The sequence below is a fragment of the Diadema antillarum genome, unplaced genomic scaffold (assembly GCF_040938485.1).
Source record: "Diadema antillarum isolate AM-2024a unplaced genomic scaffold, OU_Dant_1.0 scf00000195, whole genome shotgun sequence".
Lineage (NCBI taxonomy): Eukaryota > Metazoa > Echinodermata > Echinoidea > Diadematoida > Diadematidae > Diadema > Diadema antillarum.
In genome coordinates, this window is record NW_027271084.1 from 113,230 (window position 1) to 132,847 (window position 19,618).

Consider the following 19,618-nt stretch of genomic DNA (forward strand, 5'->3'; position numbering starts at 1 on the left):
AGTCTGATAAACATCATTACCAGTGTTACCAGCAAAAGAAAAAACAAAACAAAACAAAACAAATACTAGAAATGTCACTATGGCGACTGGTATGCCTCCGCCATAATGCATGGTTCTCCTAATAGGTCCATAGTATGTCTTGACAATGTGTGATGACAGTTTGACATAAATGGCAAGTATCAAAATGGCATGTTTGTAACAAATGTGTTGAATGTTCACTTTCCTTGAACTAGGTTTGAATGGATTAATGGCTATATTGTCTAAGAGAGCAGGTATTTGGGAATTTGAGGATTTTTCCCTTCATCTTTGACCCTTCCATGTTTATGCACTGAATAATTTCCAAGGTACGGAGAAAAAGCGTAATTTCAGCATTAAATAGTAAAATTTTAGCATTTTAACCTGATCTTTGACCCCATGACCATTACATTCCCAAGAGAATCACTGCCAGGTAGTACATGCATGAATACGTACGGAACAATAAGTTTCATGATGATACCTTCAGCCACTTCCGAGATAATGGAGATAGAAGTGAAAGGACGGAAGGACGGATGGACGGACAACCCCAAAACATTATGCCTCGGGCTACAGTTCGTGGCAGTGGCATAAAAAAGAGAGATCTGGTTTGACCATTACCTTCTTCTTGAGCCAGTTGACCGCCCAGTGCCACTTCTGGTAGACAGATGTCAGGTACTCCTTGGCCACTTGGCACTTGTTGGACAAGTGGACCAGGAACTTGATGCATTGGTAGGACCGCCTGCTGTCAGTCGTTGTGCAGTTCCTGATGATGTCTGTCATTTTGTAAAGTTATGTAGGATTTCACATTATAGCAAAACATGGATGACAACCTTGTAAATGGTGTTGTAGTATTCTGAGGGCAGAACAGGCTTATTATTTGGTGGGAAAAAGTATTTTAACTCTTCCTGTGATAGACATGTGTAGTGATACAATTTGGGAGAGCAGAGGTTTCGATGAAACCTGCAGTGCTTTCGGCAATAAATGGTACAAAATACTGCAGAAAAGTAACAGCTGGCTTCTATGGCATTGTATCGCATATACAGATTGAATACTGTGCATTAGTTTGGCATTCAAAGAGAGAGGGAACATTGACTTGTCAAAGTCGAAATAGGATCAATCTTATATTTGTTGTGATTATGCTACATATGTTTGCCAGCTGTAACCCTCATTTGCATTTGATTCTGATGTCAAATGTCATCAACTGACGACAAAATTTCTGAGAGATTTAGCATTCCACTACAGAAATTTTGTGTCAAATGTCGTCAACTGATAACAAAATATCTGACAGATTCAGTAGTCCACTACAAAGTTTTGATACTGAACAACCAACTCCAGATTATAATAAGAAAAGACATCAGGTGATCATCGCATCATAAAGAAGTAATATACATCCCAAAGACGATACAGTATTAAAGCAGGTTCAAGACAAAGGACGCCTTGTCCTGCGGAATTGGGGGACTTCAAAAGTGTTGTATGAAAAGGAACCCATTGACAAATAATATGGTTCTTCAACTGAACAGATCTTCACTTGCTGCCTACCACAGTACATTTGAAAACTAGATATATCGCTACGGCTACTGATATGCCTCCGCCATAATGCATGGTTCTCCTAATAGGTCTATAGTACAATGTCTTGACAATGTGTGATGACAGTTTCACACAATTGGCAAAATATTAAAATGACAGGTTTGACACAAATGTGCTAAATGTTCACTTTCCTAGAACTACTAGGTTCAATTGGATGAATGATTAAAATGTAAGAGTGCAGGTATTTGGGGAATTGATGATTTTTACTTGACTTTTGACCCTTTTATAAGTTTATGCATTGAGTAATTTTCAAGGTATTGAGAAAAAGTATAATTTCAGTATCAAATGGGAAAATAGCATTATCTAAACCTGGTCTTTGACCTTTGACCTCACAGTTCCAAAGAGAATCACTGTTAGGTTGAACATGCATAAATATGTAAGTTTCATGATGACACCTTGAGTTACTTTCGAGATATGGAGGAAAAAGTGCAATTTAGCACTTTCACTTGACCTTTTACCTTTTGACCTTTGACCTTTAGGCAAGAAACTTCCCCAAAAATATATATTGGGTAATACATGCCACACATCAAGTTTAAAAAAAAAAAACCCTTCAGGCATATTGCATTTTAAGGAAAGTAGTGATATTTTTGAGGAGTTGACCTCGACCTTTGACCCCCTGACCTTTGACCCATGACCCCCAACTTCCCTAGATAATCACTGCCCATCGGTACAAGCATATATACTAAGTTCCACGAAGATACCTTGAACCATTTGCGAGATATGGAGAAAAACATGAAATTTCAAATTTTTTTCACAAAATAACCTGTGACCTTTGACCTTTGACCCTGTGACCCTGTGACCCTAAAATCCACACAAAGTATTATCCCCCAAGGATATACCCTCATACCAAGTTTGATGTAAAACCACCACATGGTTCTTGAGATATCGACAAAAACAAAACGGGACGGACGGACGTACGGACGTACGGACGGACGGACAGACAGACGGACGGACGGACGGACGGACGGACGACCCGAAAACATAATGCCTCCGGCCACTTCGTTGCGGAGGCATAAAAATGACTTGCACAGGCCTGCTAAATAGAACTGCACATCAGTGAATATGTGCATCGAAGCATATCAAGGTTGAAATCCAAAGCAAGGACTAGGAGGTTAGCTGAAAGAAGTCCATCCCCGCTCGAAGTCTTTTCTGTTTGCAAGAGAATGTTGGGTAAGCATTTTCTGAAGTGTTACTGAGATCCCCGAATCCATTCCCATTTCCAACCTTCACATTATTCAGTCTCCCCATGATACAGTCCCTTTAAGTTTAAGAATGTCAAGATAGGACCATGACTCACCAAACAGGCCGTTGTTGTTCCTCCCTTCCATTGCCAGCTTGAGTCTGGCTAGCTGCAGCGGGTCGTCCAGAAGAAGCAGCTCCAGCAAGAGCACAAAGATATGCTTCAGTTCATTGGCCGGTGCTGACGAGATCTGGCCCTGTTCATAGGCAAACGAGAGACAATCACAGAGCTTGTTACATTGGTACTCACACAATTTTGGGAGAAAGAAAGCATCACAATTCAATTCACATATCAAACGGTTTAAATGCCTCTGAACATCAAGTTTACCTTTAAATGTCATGTTTATGTAAAGGTTTTGGCAAATCCAGACGTTTACATCAGCACTTACATCAACACAAAAACTGAGCTCAGACTTACATGAATGATCATCATGACGTTGAGTGTGAAGCGCTCGTTGCAGAAGCTGCAGTGAAGCAGCATGTCAAGGATTGGTGTGGTGCTGGAATGAACCTCACGGAATGCAAGGACAGACTGGAAGGGGAAGGAAAACGAAAAAGACAGGTGCCCACCACGATAACGATTCATTATCTAGGATCAATGCACGAAACTGCAAGGTCAGTAGTTACTTCAAATCCTAAAATCTACCTGTTCTTCAAGTTCCATGATGCAGGATACTCCACTGATGCTCTTCAGTGACATAGTATTACCCATGTGGGACCAACAACAGAGGCTTGGTGCTGTTCATTCATTTGTCAGAATGTCAAGTGGACCAGTCCACAGACTCCCCTCTGGTTTCATGCCACTTTACATCACCCTGAAATCTTGCGGGATTTACATCAATTCGATAAATGGCATCAACTTAAGTGGTGCCTTCTTTCAGGTAATCACTAATTTAAAGAATCAAAGATTTCTTACAGTGTTCCAAATTTCTCTGGCTGCAGCAGAATTTGATGGAATTGATATTCAAAGCCTCAAATATTTCATGAGAATGTGGTATCCAATGGAGGCCGAGTATTATTATATCTGTATATGACAATCTGTTTTTCTGTAACACAACTAAGTCAGACTGATGAAAATAATCTCTTGTAACAGATGCCATAGGCTAAACAAAAACAACAACAAAACACACACACAAAGGTTGACCCTTCAACTGAAACTAATTTCCAGTCAATTTCCCTCTCTGATGCCACTGAAGAATTGTAGGCAACTCCAGTAGGGCAGCGGCTCAACTCTAAACCACAATGGTGAGAATTGGCCACAGACATACTGTATCTGATAATCAGACCTACCTCCTTGATGTACTTGAGGCCGGCTTGGCCAAAGAGGGTTTGCTTCATGTCCTCAGGGACTGGCAAGTAGCGGTTCAGGTTCTCCAGGATGAGGATTGGCCGCCTCTTGGGCCTGTCTCCAAGATCTGTGTAGGAGAAGGTGGGACATTATGTCATTCACTACATGCCAAAAATTTGCCTGCATCATAATCATCATCATCATCACCACTGTCACTCTCCTTAACTACCAACACCATCAGCATCATCAGCATCACCATCACCTTTCGTCATCACCAATAAAAACATCATAAACATTATCACCATTACCATCAACATCACTATCATCACCAACCCCATATGCAGCAACATCATTATCATCACCATCATCATCATCACTACCATCATCATTTTCATGACCATCATCATCACCACTATCATCACCACAATCATTTCCGACCATCATCACCATTATCTATTACCATCACCATCATCTGACATCATCATCATCACTACATCATTATCATCATCATCACACGCATCCTCATCACCATCATCACCATTACCAACACCAACACCACCATCACCACCATCATCATCATTATCAACATCATCATCATCATCATCATCATCATCATCATCATCATCATCATCATCATCATCATCATCATCATCATCACCACCACCACCGTCATCATCATCGCCACCACCACCACCACCATCATCATGACCACTACCACCACCACCCATCATCATCATCATCATCATACCTACCCACGGTCCTAAAGGGTGAGACATCACAGTGCAGCACCATGGCAGCCAGCATGGTGTGCAGGAAGCCAAACTCTCTGGTCTGTAGCGACGTCCACCTCCTCGTCTGGATGTCCTGCAGGGGAAGGCATCACCACAAATGGTTATTATGGGTATCATTGTTAATCAAGGTCAATCAAGGCAGTGCAGAATGCAGTTGACTGAAGACTTGTGGCACTCCAACATGACCATTAAGAGGGCAAGCATGGGCACTCAAATGATCAACTTGTAAAGGTCTACTCTGCTCATTTTTTTTTTTTTCATGCCATTCTTTGCAAGAATTTTCTCTTATTTTATCACTATTAATTTTTATATCATTTAAAGCAGATTTAATGGATTATGGTCAAACAGTGCTTTGGGATTATTTTGATCAGACTGGCATTAAAGGGGCTGTACAGTACTGGTTGAGGTGGGGATTCATGTTTTGAACATTCCTAAGTGAGATAATGAGAAACCTCTTATGAAATATGAAAGAGCATGTAATTTAAAGAAGGATTCAATGTTTACTGTATACGCTATATATTTCGCGGGGGTTTTATTTTCGCGAATTTCGCGAGTCGGGAGCTATTCGCGAAATTAACAACACGCGAAAATATTACCTTCCAAAATGAATCCCTTGCCTTGATGATACGAACATTTCAGTACTAGTATACCATGTCACGGCTTACCGAACAGACCATACTGGCTAAGCTTGTTTACGCTCGTCCACGTCTACTTACGAATACTGTAGAGAGCCAATCCATTATCGCAAGGGGACCACTCATCAGAAATCTAGCGCGATGGACTTAACCACTTCAAAAATGTTGAATTCTAACTTACTAGTTTGCAGAGTTTGGTAAGTTTTTTTTCATGCAGTGTATAACTATTATCATTCTTATTTGCTAGTAAGATGAAAATTCACACTTTCTTTGCCACTTCATATTTTCTCTGGTCCCCCAATCGCGAATTTAACCACTCGCGAAAATGTGTGACAGCAGCAATTCGCGAAAATTTATGTACGCGAAAATTATAGCGTATACAGTATTTGATGAAAATTGGTTTTAAAATGGCTGAGATATCCAAAAAAGTGATAATAATAAAAGACTACAGGCCACGCCTTTTATTAGGATCTCTTTGTTTAACCTTGTATTTTGATATCTCAGCCATTTCAAAACCGATTTTCATCAAATAAACTTTTGATACCCCTTAGAATTGCATGCTCTTTGACATCTCATAGAGTAGTTTCTGAATATCTCGCAAAACGTTAAAAGCTAAATCCTCACCTCGACCAGAACTGTACACACCCTTTAAAGATGCTTGATGTACAAAAAAAAAAAAAAAAAATCTTTGTTTTAGAGGACTTTCCAAATGGGCTTTAAAGGAGATATTGACAAATCAACATTTTACTATCATTCTCATTTTCAGTGAACTACTATTAAAATTTCTATGACTTTGGTAAATCTTATTGCAATGGCATTAGCATTTCCCAGCCAGAGCTACATTACAATGTACAGGAGTATTCATCCCATTTCTGTTCCTATTCTCACTGGTTTTCACAGCACAGCAACTTGGTGCTTATCACTGCAAAATGCAGGGCTCTTAGTAGGACTAGCCCACTTACCAAAACACCTAATGAGAACAGGAGCAGTGATCAGATTATCCCTGGGAAATTGGTGAGGCTATAGTGAAGGCCTTAGCTCCACTAATTGCAAGGGCTAAGCAAGTCCTCGGCCAGTGAAAAGAGGGCCTTATGAAGCTTTTTCTTGGGTAGTCTGTCCCTCTTACCATGTCGTTGAGCTCTGACGGTGGGCCAATTAGGAATGTGATGAGTCGCTGGAAGGCCTTCCTCTTGAACAAGTGCTCACAGGTATCAGAACCCTATTGATACAAACATGAAGGAGGCTCTTTATAAACATTAGAACTCGACAAGTAAAGAAAAAGGAAACTAGAGAAGCACTCTGAGAGGGCTGACCTCTGCCAAGCAGCTCATTTCCACCCATACACACATGCTGAAAATTGCCCAATTTCCCAATATAAACTCTTTTGTTTACGTCATCAGCTTCCAGCTGCACAGTGCCTGGCCCGAGCAGAGCACGTGCTTTAAGTGCGTATGCAAACCTCAAATAGGTGCAGCTTGGACCCCCAAGTTCATTGACCTTATCTGCCAAAATATCAAAAATCCTTCAAAAATTTATTAAAACAATTTCTGGATCACTACCAAAATTTAATAATCTGTTCCTTATGTCATTATCAACTTTTCCTGTAAGTTTCCTCCAATTCCGTTCGCAACTTTTTGAGTTATTTTGCACACAGATAAACAAACAAACAAACAAACAAACAAACAAACAAACAAACAAACAAACAAACAAACAAACAAACAAACGTCTATGAAAACATGACCTTTTTCCTTGGCGGAGGTAATAAAAGCAAAAACAAGTCCAAATATATTTCCAGGGATTGAATAATCACACAAACACAGATGGCAGCAGTATTTACTATGTGTAGTTTTGCAAAATGTGTCCTCTAGTCAACCTCAGCTCATCAAAAGAACCTGACCATGTCTTGAATCAATATTCAGCCTTTACAATGAATCCCAAGAATTTGTGAATTGGGGAAAGCAGGTTTATGAAACCGAAGTTGCAAGCTTAAGTGAGTAGGGAAAACAGGACAAATGCAGAGGGAGGAAACAAGTTTCAGTGCATAGGGACAGCAGGGTGAATGCAAGGGGGAAAGTGCATTGAGAGACCAGGTTGAACACAAAGGGATGATATGTTTAAGTCCATCGGGAGAGGAGATTAAATGCAAACGGGAAAACAGGTTTAGGGTTTAGGTTGAATGCAAAGGGAAAATTCAAGTGCATAGAGAAAATAGGTTTAGTGCATAGAGAAAATAGGTTTAGTGCATAGGGAAAACAGATTGCAATGCAAAGGAAAAAGCAATGGCAAACAGATTCCAGCACTCTGCGGGAAACAGACGGCACGCAAATGGCCAAGGCAGGATCTCACCAGCTCCATGTACATGCTGAGCAGCCAGAAGTACTGCACACAGCTCCGGCAGTGTTCCAAGACCTCCTTGTCAAGGAGGGACAGAAGGTGCTCCAACAGGGCGTCCAGGTGGGCGTGGTTGGTGTTATGGGTGCGCTGCACGTGGCCGTGCATGATGCTCTTCACCAGCATCGCCATGGAGACCCGCACTTCCTGGTTGGGGCACTCCAGGAGAAAGGCTCTGGGTGGGTGGATTGGGGAAGAGTTAAAGAGAAGTAATAGTCATTCCTTGAACACAAACTTACGCATGTGGACATGCACTGTATATGGCATAGGTTTTGCAGGCATCATAGTGCCTATATTGTGCTTTTCCTTAGCACGAGTCACATAGCAGTTTGATTTTAGGAGAAAATTAATGAATACATGAGAAAGAAGAAATATGCACAAATATCATGGGCTTACATGTTTAGAAAGCCTAACTATGTAGTCATAACAAACATGATTTCAGTGTATCTAATACCCCCATTCCACAGAGATTTTTTCCTCATCGGTCACTTATCAGAAGCAAAGATTGTTGCTTCGGCCACCCATCAAAGTGTACCCGATCGCAGTCTGATGATTCCAACTCGGTTGGTCGACTACCATGTGAGTGTCAGACATGTCGAGCAGTGATCCTCATCGGATGATCTTGCCTCATCGGATCACCGCCCAACATGTCTGACACTAGCCTGATAATTGACCAACACAAGTGGGATTCATCAGACTGCGATCAGATGCACTTCGATGGGTGGCCAGAAGCGATCAACGTAGCTTCCACTGAGTGACCGATGAGATGAATGGGGGTATAATACAGAGAAAATATTTTCATCTCCACACTGTCCATCAATCCGTTCATCCATCCATCCATTGATCTACATACCCATCCCACACTCACCTGAGGTAGTCCCTTCCCTGTGTTGTGGCCATGAACTCCAGGGCCCACTCACAGGCCTTTGCACTGTCCCTCACCAGCTGGTCTATCACGTCCCTCCAGTCCTCAAGGTCGTACCTGTTGGCATGACAACAGTATGAGCGTGGCTAACTGTCCTGGATGTGCCCTCTACTATACATATTAGTCCACTTCATTCTTATCGTTACAAAGGTTTTACATTATGTGACTTTCACAAAGTAGCAAAGACACACCCAAACTCTCTTCCCTGAAAATTCAGGGATTTCCAGCTCCTTTGCAAAGCCAGATCAGAAAAATGTGTAACACCAAATGCATCAATGTGACACAGCCACAAAAACTAAAACAAGACATGAAATGATACCTAGGCTAAAAATATGGGACTTGTAGGCCAAGTTTGAATTCATTTAACTCCATAAATTTGAAGCAAGTACACATAATATTTGATACTGATGCCTCTGTTGAGCACATTGCAAACATCAGCTCACAGAACTATATTGCATTTACTTAATGTCAAGCATGAACAATACCATACATTGTAGATTGAAGTACTTAACTAAACTGTCAGGGTCTTTTTGAAAGGCAACCACATTTACAAAACAAATGAAGGAATAATTTCTATTTGCTCAACAGTAATAAGTTTGAAATCTGATGCATGAAAGACTTGCTGCAAACTCTCATCATTAATTCTTCCACAGCAATTCTTACAGCTACTGCAAAGCCAAGAATGGGCACATACTAGTGCATGAGACACTGCAGTTGTAAGAGAGCTATGCGACATACCTTAGTTTCTTCTTGGTTCTGAAGAATGTGTTGAGAAGGAAATGCATCGCAAGCTGAATGCTTTGAACAGACATATCTACGTAGGCATGGTGGTAAGTCATATGCTGAATGTTGAGATGAGAAAAATAAATCAATAGAAGTGATCATGAGGGAATCACAGGTGGCTACTTGTAGGAAAGACTGCCCATTCCCTAGTCTCATTTGACTGTGGTGCACATCCAAAACAGTATTGTCTATTCATGAATCATCAACTGCTCATAAAAATACAAAGAGGAAAATACAAACAAACAAACAAACAAACAACAAAGAGATTAGCACTGTATGACAGATCTACTGCTGAATTTTCCCATCCTTCAATCATGTTGTGTGACATTTTGCATATTAAGAAACATCCAACCACCACAAACTGATCAATATTCAGACATGTGTCTAATCTCCACAGTCTCCTAATCCTTTTGCTGTTGTTTTTGGTCTTAAAATGATCGGGCAAAATGCATAACCAAGTTATAACTACACATGTAAGTCAGACCAGCAGTTTAACCGTTTACTGCCAATTGGCACAGAAAACCCAACAGCATTATTCAGTGTCCAAAGTCCCTGGCATAGAAAGGGTTCAAAATTTCTAGAAAGCCATATAACTGGAGAAGCACCCATTCAATTTTCAATGCATGTCACTTCAGAGTTATGCTTTGGTGCTCTTTGTATCCCTCCTGTATTCCCCAGGGAAGAGAAGTCTGTATATCTACACCACACATTCTGCTCAGTGTTTCAGAACTCACCAAATTGCACGAGGCAAGCTTTCTGACGAAGGTGAAGTACTCTTCGTTGTAGACGGCCCGGTTGCGAAGGAACTGCAGGTTTTCGTCCTCAATGTGTCGCTGGATGGCAGCCGGCATGCTGTCCACGAAGAAGCCACGCTTCTCCCCCTTGTGTACCAGGGCGGACAGCTCGCTCATCCGGTCACCCGTCGTCGGCGAGAGCTCCGGGGAGCTCAGCTGCTCCATGCTTCTGGAGTGCCAATTTGAAGAAGCAAATATTCACAACCTTCACTTCCCTTCACTTGACATACAATTTTCTCAAAAGAAATCTTAAGATATTTAAAAAGAAAGTGGATTTTTGTTTCATGCTCAGATTGCCCTGTTCCTATGTGTATGCACCTAATGCAATTATTAGCAAGAAAACAACTTTGGGGAATTCAATCCAGCTGGGATAAAAGTGTTGACAATTTAACTGTTGTTTGAGCTCATCACAATTTTTTTTTTAAAGAATCCAAAACAAGACAGAGATTTCTCATGTAGTGCTGTGATATAATCTTAAAGTTTAGTCAGAGCAGTACACCAGTCCAGACCTACTGTAGAAGTCTGATTGGCTCATCAGTTTATGCCACTCTATAACTCATCTGCAATGCACACATCTTCCTCTCTCTGATAAACCACTCACCCATGCATGTCGCCATGGAAACCCTTCTGGGATATCCTGATCATGGGGTTGGGCGTCCTCATCCCCTCCATTCTCTCATAGAACAGCATGTAGCCGCTCCACGTCCGTAACCTGCTCTCAGGCCCGTACGATCCTGATGAATACAAAACAACTTCATGCTGACATGTGGCAGAGGCTGTGTATTTTAACTCTGGAACACAAAAACTCTTTATCTTGCAGATCTGAGCACAGTTTAACTCCATCTGTCCATTGTGATGCTGAGGTAATTCATACTAAGCATGCAAAAAAATCCATCAATATTGTCTACAGCAGTGATTTCTACATCAATGTACTATACTACACCAAGCTGAAACTGTAAGTTTGAGCATTATTCCACACCGCACATGCAATCCTTCATAAAATCCTTTGAGTCCTATCCCCATTAAGAATTTATATCTGAAATCTAATATCACGATTAAACAAGAGCATGAAATGCTCCATTCAGATTGGTTGAGAGCCAAAGCCAATCTGATATTCACGCTGGACTTCAAGCACACTATATGCCACAGGGCCCTGAAGAAGTTTACGCAAAAAGAAAAGAGAGAGAGAGAGAGACTAAAAAGAGACTAACCTGAAGGCTCACATGACCTGACCCTAAAGGCTCCCCCAAAGCACTCTTCCTCCAACCTCGTGTCTGTCATGATGAACTCCTCTACCTGGGTGTCGTTGAAGCGGAACCACTTGCCCTTGCTGATGTTGGTGATGGACGTCCCACTGGAGGGATTGCAAGCAGCCAGACCAGACAGTCAGTTGCACTCATTAATTCCAATGCTTGCAACACAAACAACGCTCGTTCAAACGAGACAACGCTAGTACCAATTTCATTTAAATTTTCATTACATTAGAATTGAAAAACAAAGAATATTTCCAAACTTCTGTTGTCAAGCTTTCTTTTCATGTAGTTGTGATCCTTGGAAAATCTGGGAACCATCGTAGGGGTTCTTCATGACTCAATCTGGCTGCTGCATCAGCACAGCTTCTGGCTCAAAAAGGTCTACCCTCAAATCTTGGTCTATTCTAAAACTATTTGTTTGGCTGCATGGTAACAAATGAATTATTTTCTCTTATGTCAAACCTTCTAACAAATTTCAATCTGATACACTGATCTACATGCTGTATTCTCTGCATTCTCAATTCTACAATACAGTTATCACCTGCCTTCTAACCCCCTCCCCCACCCCCATCACCCAACCGCTCCATGCACACCTGTAGTTTCATTGCCTGATTACTCCACAATTTACCTGACAGTTGCCCTAAAATGACGTATGACTACATGTCCTCGCTGTCATGATCTCATATTCTATCTATCCTGGGGGGCGTTTCATCAACGAGTTCGTCGGAGGGTTTCACCGACAAATTTGCTATCAGCCAATCAGACTTAAGGATTTCAGTAGCTTTTAACAGTTGTCAGAGTAAATCAATGACAAAAAGTTTCATGAAACGGTCCCTTGATATTTCCTTTCTTTTGGTTTCCTTGGTGTCATGTTCAGAATCCTAATCTGAAGCCTTGTTTTAAAAGACCTTTCTCTGACAATGTCAGGACAACGCCTATGGAACAAATTCCTGCCTCAGGCAAGAAAACTGCTGGAGAGAGCGAGGGATACTGTTTCAAAACACACACACTGAAAACCTTTTGACAACATCTGCGCACCATTTTGCAGGGACTGTTTCAACAGGCTTGATATAAAAAGACTGCCCGGATGTTGTCGCAGTAACTATGGTCTGAAGAGCTCTTTTAAAATGGGTTTCTAACTTAGATCACCCTCACCTCCTGTCCTTGATGAAGGAGTAGTAGTGGCCGGCGTTGGCTTGACCGCTGTGGACCACCACACCCACCAGGTGGTAGAGATCGTCCGGCGAACTCTGGGAGGAGACGCTGCGCTGGTGGCCGTGGGGACCCTGGGGCTCCTCAGCCTGCTGCTCTAGCCTGGCCATGCTCTTGGCTGTGTAGGGCTCCATGTCTAGAACCCAGGGGAACTAGGTACAGGTACAAGGAGATAGTTGGGGAGAGTTGGAGAGAATATTTAACATATAAGTTAAGAGGAACAATTATTATACCAGTGTTACATGTGTTCACCAGAAGACGCTTTTTGGAATGTTTGTTCATAGCACTGGCAAGCATAGTACAGGGAGCAAACATGATTAAAAATGATGAGAAGAAACCAGTAAAGCAGGGCTATTTTTTTTTTTTTTTTTGCCAGCTTAGGCCATTCAAATCTTTAAAGTTTTGGTAGCCCCAAAAAGAAATGTAGTGGCCTGAAATAAAAAGAAATATCATGTGAGCACAATAGATTTCAAAGTCAGGATTTGAAAGACAATTTCACAAGTTGTTAACTGGCTAGGTTAGCAATTTCTTAATTTGGAGACCTTAATTTCTCTTTTTCTTATAGGAGGCAATATATTGGCACATCTTTTTTTGTGTGTGTCTGTGTGTGTGAATATCAGTTGACTTTCAAAAACATCACAAAATATATGGTATATACAGTATTTAGATATACAAATTAAGGATTTGTGATGACATATGATGCATGTAAGACAAATGGGGTATAGAAGCAAAATATATAGATGACACTCTTGGTAAATGGAGAGATATCAAGAAAACTTAGTACTCAGCATAAGTAGATTACAATAGAATGACTAGATACTAGAACTGGCAGGATGCAGAGCAGTCTCTGCAAGAACTGTTAAGTGGCATAGACACAGCTCTCTTACCTTGAAATAGTCGTCAAACTTCAGGGCTCTGCCCGCCTCCCAGTCGTAGCCAAATCTCTTGAGTTGGATGACGAGGACTGGGGGCAGTGTCTTGATACAGGTCCGTTTGATGGTGTTCCTCTGAAAATATATATCATAGGATGATACTCATAGTGAACAAGAAACTTATCCTGTATCACTGTTTCATACATTCACAAGAATGCAATTAATCCTTAACCCTATTCTAACTGGGGAGGGGGGGGGTCAAATTGACCCCCCCCCTCGACGTTTTGCGCCATGATTTTGCAACGCGCAAAGATTTTGCCGCGTCGTTTCACGACTTTTTTCATTGAAGTCTCCCGCATATTTTGAGACCAAATTTGTGATGTCCGGGTACACCGTTCTGAAGTTACATAATGTTTTGCATATGCATGTCAACCCCAAAACAGCTCCAATTCATGATATTGTGTGCAAATCCAATGCAAATTGTGTTTTTTGGTTAAATTGATATAAATAAGATTATTTAAACTTTTAACCATTGAAATTAATCAATTCTAGTGTAGATAAGCCTGAAAAAGTGCCTGCAACAAATTTTGGCTAAAAAACAATAGAAAACAAAAGGTCGAAAAAACAATAAAATACATAAGAAATTAACAAAACAATAGAAAACAAAAGAAATTGATTTTGATAGTGCTATTTTTTTTACACGAAAATTGTTTGATGTGTCTTGAGGAATTCTGACACAAAAATGTAGCAATCCTCCAGTCTTTTAAATGGAGTTATAGGTGAAAATATGATTTCATGCACAAATTTGCATAATTAATTTATTGAAAATAGAAAGGCAATATTTTTCTATTGTATGACCATGTAATCTTGTAGTTGATATCCAGCTCTATCTTCAGGCAAAATTTCGCGGCGATTGCGCGATCGGCGGCAGAGATCTGAAGGGGGGGTCAAATTAACCCCCCCCAGTAAAAACTTGGTCTCAAATAGCCCAGTTAGAATAGGGTTAATACTCTCCCAATCAAAGCTAAATATGGCATGAGCTGACAACCCCTTCATCTCCTGTTAGGAGAGATGATGTGTGAGATGAAGTAATTAAATCACCAACGAGTGAAACACAAATTTCATCTCTTTTCAGCAAATGTAGAACACAAAGACACACAGGTCTTCTGACATTTGTAAATTAAATCTCCAGTTATCTCCACTTATTACTGCTAATAGGAGTAAAATAAAATGCAAACCAGGTTTTGCTTCATCGCTGAAGCTACCACATATGGCATGCACATCAAACTCTCAAGTTCTGTTCATTACCAGTTTTCATATCGAGTTTGAAAATCATTTTGTCAATCGAAGTCAAGGTAATGAATTTTGGCGTCAAAACAGTCAGGAAGAGTGTTGAAAGAGAAAAATACAGGTCCGAGACAATCATATCACAATATATACATGAGACGACCAAAAGAATAGATCATATCATCAGAAAAATTGCAAACTGTCATGTTAAGTAGTGTCAACAATTTGACAAAGCATCATTTGGATGGAATGGACTAGGTTCTTACCTTTTCATTGCACTCTTCACACAGGTAAGCATTCTCCCCTTCCAGCATCTCGCCCCTGACAAACTGCTCCAGGGAGTCGTTGAGGTTGTTGGACTTCACCGTCAGGTTGAGGGCAAAGAACTCCTCCTCTCTCTCTTTCCTATGGGATGTTGAGATGGACAAGATGATGAGAATGCTGCAATACCTCAAAGACTAAATTCATAATTTTATGTGATAGGAAACAACTACTGTGGGGGCGGGATGAGGGCTTTGATATAATCTTAAAGACAAAGTTGGTCAACTCAACTGAAGGGTTCATCAATACCCCGCATGATATAGCACGTCTTATGGCTATCAAACAAATGACTGATGATAAAGCACACTTCTGAAGTTCAATTGTATTCGTAAATCAATTTGTGTTTGGCAGAATATGAAGAGGAAAATCTACAGAGTGTGCTCCTCTTAAGAAACATGATCCTGATTTCTACAGTCAAGAAAAAAATAATGAGACAAATTGTGAACCCACCCACTTCTCATAACAATGAAAAGAGCGGTGTGATGGATAATTTCATGACAATCATGCCGATTCAAAATGCCATCCTATAGTCAAACATCACAACAGCTGAGTGGCATCGCTGAGATAATGTTTTGTCCATACCTTTCTCCAATTTCCCATCACTGCTGTCGACAAAACGATTCATAGCGACTGTTGATAGAAAGAAAATAAACATCCACACACTTCTTTAAGAGCAAGATTTGCTACCAGCAGTACACCAGATCTGGGGCATAATTGTTCAGAGAGAGATTTGCTATGACCGCAGCTCACAATAAAGCAGTCACCATAGCAACATCTAAAGCAGTGACAGTTGATTGATGCTGCCAGGCTGCTATTACTGTGAAAGCAAAGATGCACTTCTTTTTAAACTCTTTATTGAAACAAGGGGGTGGGGGTGGGAGGCCTGGTGAACTTCCATTACCTGTGTGGGCAATCCTGGCAGATCATCTGGTTGAGGTAGAGGCCCTGGAACTTGGGCTTCAGCACCTCCTTCTGACCGGTGGTCTTGAGGTGCTCGTCCAGCTGGTCGGTCAAGATGGTAAAGAAGTCGAAGGCGTCCTGCTGCTCGCGGACATTGACCGGCTCGCCCCAGAACTTGAAGACCCGCCAGAAGCGCTCGGGCTCGTAGTACTGCAGCTTGCTCTCCAGCAGGTGGCCGAAGACGTTCTGCATCTGGAAGAAGACATTGTCCTCCGCGTCCGCCTTCTCCGGCATGTGGCTGGCGAGGATGCCCTGCGGAACGGAGAGTTTTGAGATGCATTCATGGCGTCAGCTTCAATGCTAACTTCTCTGAAGCCTGTGTGAGAGGAACACTTGTCTATAGTGGTCACTCATTCACTTCTCTTAGTGGATATCAGAGATGGATACTGTAAATCCAGAAACATTCACGGCATGAAACTTTCACTACTTGGAGCCAACGGCCATTTTTGCAGCATGAAATGTTCATGGATTGCCACAGGCATTAAATTGCATTGTGTAGAAAAAAATAAACACTTTCATGCACATTTTAGGCCTACTCTTGCAAATCTTGGCGTCTTGACAAATAGGCAAAAGTTTCATGCACAAACAAAAAAAAAAAAAAAAAATTCTGGTTTTACAGCATGTCTATGTTGCCATCAAACTACAGCAATTTTCTCCAGTTTCATAACTGGAAATTTGATTCTCTCTTTGTTTTTGTTTTGTATTATCATCAGAGGTGGAATGGTCTGTGCTTTCAACAAAATGCCCTATCAAACCCCAATGGACACATTCACATAATAGTTTGCAATACTGGCCAGATTACGAAGTAGGTCGATCTTGATGGATGACGACACTTGAGTGCACAGCACTGATTTTTCCCTGAAAGTACATTCTCAACAAAGGATTTAAGGATTAATATTCCATGACGAAAATGGCAAACCAGACCACAAAACATGATACACGTTGTATCTTTAGATTCAATACATATTTATATTTCATCTCTCACATCCATGGATACCTACCTCCCTGATGCCTGGAGTCATGTACAGCTGCTGAATGACAGAGTTCATGTAACAAGTAGCTCCTCCATTCTTTAGTCCCACATACTTGGTTGTACGTCCCTCAACCGGTGGTAAATGCTGTAAATGGCAAAAAAAGTGTATTACATAAACAGTTTGTCAGAGGCTGAGTGTCTCCATCCCTAATCATGCTGTGTCTTGTATCACTACATTACTAATAAAACTAGAAATGTCGCTACGGCGACTGGTGTACGCCTCCGCCATAATGCATGGTTTTCCTAATAGGTCTATAGTACAATGTCTTGACAATGTGTGATGAAAGTTTCACACAATTGGCAAAATATTAAAATGACAGGTTTGCCACAAATGTGCTGAATGTTCACTTTCCTAGAACTAGGTTCAATTGGATGAATGATTAAAACGTCAGAGTGCAGGTATTTGGGGGAACTGATGATTTTTACTTGACTTTTGACCCTTTTATAAGTTTATGCATTGAGTAATTTTCAAGGTATTGAGAAAAAGTATAATTGCAGTATCAAATGGTAAAATAGTATCATCTAAACCTGGCCTTTGACCTTTGACCTCACAGTTCCAAAGAGAATCACTGTTAGGTAGAACATGCATAAATATGTAAGTTTCATGATAATACCTTGAGTTACTTTTGAGATATGGAGGAAGAAGTGCAATTTAGCACTTTCACTTGACCTTTGACCTTTTGACCTTTTGGCAAGAAACTTCCCACAGAATATATATTGGGTTTTATAAGTTTTTAAAGCTAAAAATCCTTTAGGCATTGCATAAATATAAGGAAAGCAGTGATATTTTGAGGAGTTGACCTTGACCTTTGACCCCCTGACCTTTAACCCATGACCCCCAACTTCCCTAGATAATCACTGCCCATCGGTACATGCATATATACTAAGTTCCATGAAGATACCTTGAACCATTTGCGAGATATGGAGAAAAACATGAAATTTCAACCTTTTTTTCACAAAATAACCTGTGACCTTTGACCCCGTGACCCTAAAATCCAAACAAAGTATTATCCCCCCAGGATATACCCTCATACCAAGTTTGATGCAAAACCACCTCATGGTTCTTGAGATATCGACAAAAACAAAACGAGACGGACGTACGGACGTACGGACGGACGGACGACCCGAAAACATAATGCCTCCGGCCACTTCGTTGGCGGAGGCATAAAAAAAAAGAAAGTGAGTTACATTGTGTTCAAAGTGCATCTTGAGCATAAGCTTTACAGGTTTTCTTGAACATAAAAAAATACCCTTGCAAATTGCATCAATACACGTTGCTTGTGGTATAACAATATCCTCCTTTCTTGGTGGGCTCTTTGAGCTCAACTACCCTTCCGTCCACCTAAGATCCCCAACATTCACTGACTAATACCGGCTGCTTGTTTTTCAACGCAGTGAATAGCCAAAAATTATATTCTTAACTAGATCCCATTAATTTCACTCATTCTGATACACATGTATGATCTGGATTATGGCTTACAGCAATCTTGAAATAATGTGTGCACCATTTGAGGGTATTCTGACAGAAAAATAAATAGTGAGGAAAACAATTGCATCAATTACAGTAATTCATGCTCTGACAGAGGAATCACATTTCGCATTTGACTCAATGAGCAAACAAATGCCACATCAGCCCAAACCCCGGCGATGCAATAATAGCCATTAGTCTACACTATTCCTGCAAATCTGTCTTTTACAATCCTTGACAGAGGAGATGCTGACCTCCCACTCCTTGGCGATGGAAGGGTCTCCCTGATGGTGCATGCCGATCAGCTGGGTGGCGATTCTCTGCAGGTTGTAGGGGCAGCCCTCGGAGAGCACGACCAGCAGCTCAAAGGCAGCCATCCTAGATTCCTTGCCAGAGATCCTGCACTCGGACAGAAGAGAAGACCTCTGTCAGTCAGACTAAATTTTTTTTTTAGGCTGCCATTCAAGGAGGAAAAGGGGAGTGATGACTGCTTAAGGAGGTTTTTTTTTTTGTTTGTCTTTTTGATTGATTTACTGAAAACATATAGACAAGCTAAAAGAGTTTGCACATAAGATCATCTTATAGCGAAGACATCCCACAGGGCAGCCAAAATTCACACATCAAAACCATGGACATTCCAAAGAGCAAATGCGGGAGATACTTGTGTGTAACCGTGCATCTCAATATATAGTTCAAGATGATTCCCAATTCGAAGGGGCTTTTGTGTTCTATTGTCAAGATAAGAAGAGAAATTTCAGTTTTCA

The 19,618-nt window shown here is 41.0% G+C and overlaps 1 protein-coding gene across 1 annotated transcript in view; it reads right to left on the reverse strand.

The window, feature by feature from the left end:
• Positions 1–19,618, reverse strand: part of LOC139723596 (ubiquitin carboxyl-terminal hydrolase 24-like) — a 63,196-nt gene that overhangs the window by 678 nt on the left and 42,900 nt on the right. Inside the window, exons 33-50 of the mRNA XM_071634830.1 lie at positions 19,109–19,253; positions 17,355–17,471; positions 16,295–16,605; positions 15,339–15,477; positions 13,801–13,920; positions 12,857–13,065; positions 11,660–11,802; positions 11,050–11,182; positions 10,389–10,617; positions 9,610–9,713; positions 8,815–8,928; positions 7,902–8,121; positions 6,682–6,774; positions 4,882–4,993; positions 4,132–4,256; positions 3,260–3,373; positions 2,900–3,038; positions 634–788 (exon numbers count right to left, since the gene is read on the reverse strand). Of these exons, the coding sequence (XP_071490931.1) occupies positions 634–788; positions 2,900–3,038; positions 3,260–3,373; positions 4,132–4,256; positions 4,882–4,993; positions 6,682–6,774; positions 7,902–8,121; positions 8,815–8,928; positions 9,610–9,713; positions 10,389–10,617; positions 11,050–11,182; positions 11,660–11,802; positions 12,857–13,065; positions 13,801–13,920; positions 15,339–15,477; positions 16,295–16,605; positions 17,355–17,471; positions 19,109–19,253 (2,722 nt within the window). The remainder of the gene's footprint in view (positions 1–633; positions 789–2,899; positions 3,039–3,259; positions 3,374–4,131; positions 4,257–4,881; positions 4,994–6,681; positions 6,775–7,901; positions 8,122–8,814; positions 8,929–9,609; positions 9,714–10,388; positions 10,618–11,049; positions 11,183–11,659; positions 11,803–12,856; positions 13,066–13,800; positions 13,921–15,338; positions 15,478–16,294; positions 16,606–17,354; positions 17,472–19,108; positions 19,254–19,618) is intronic.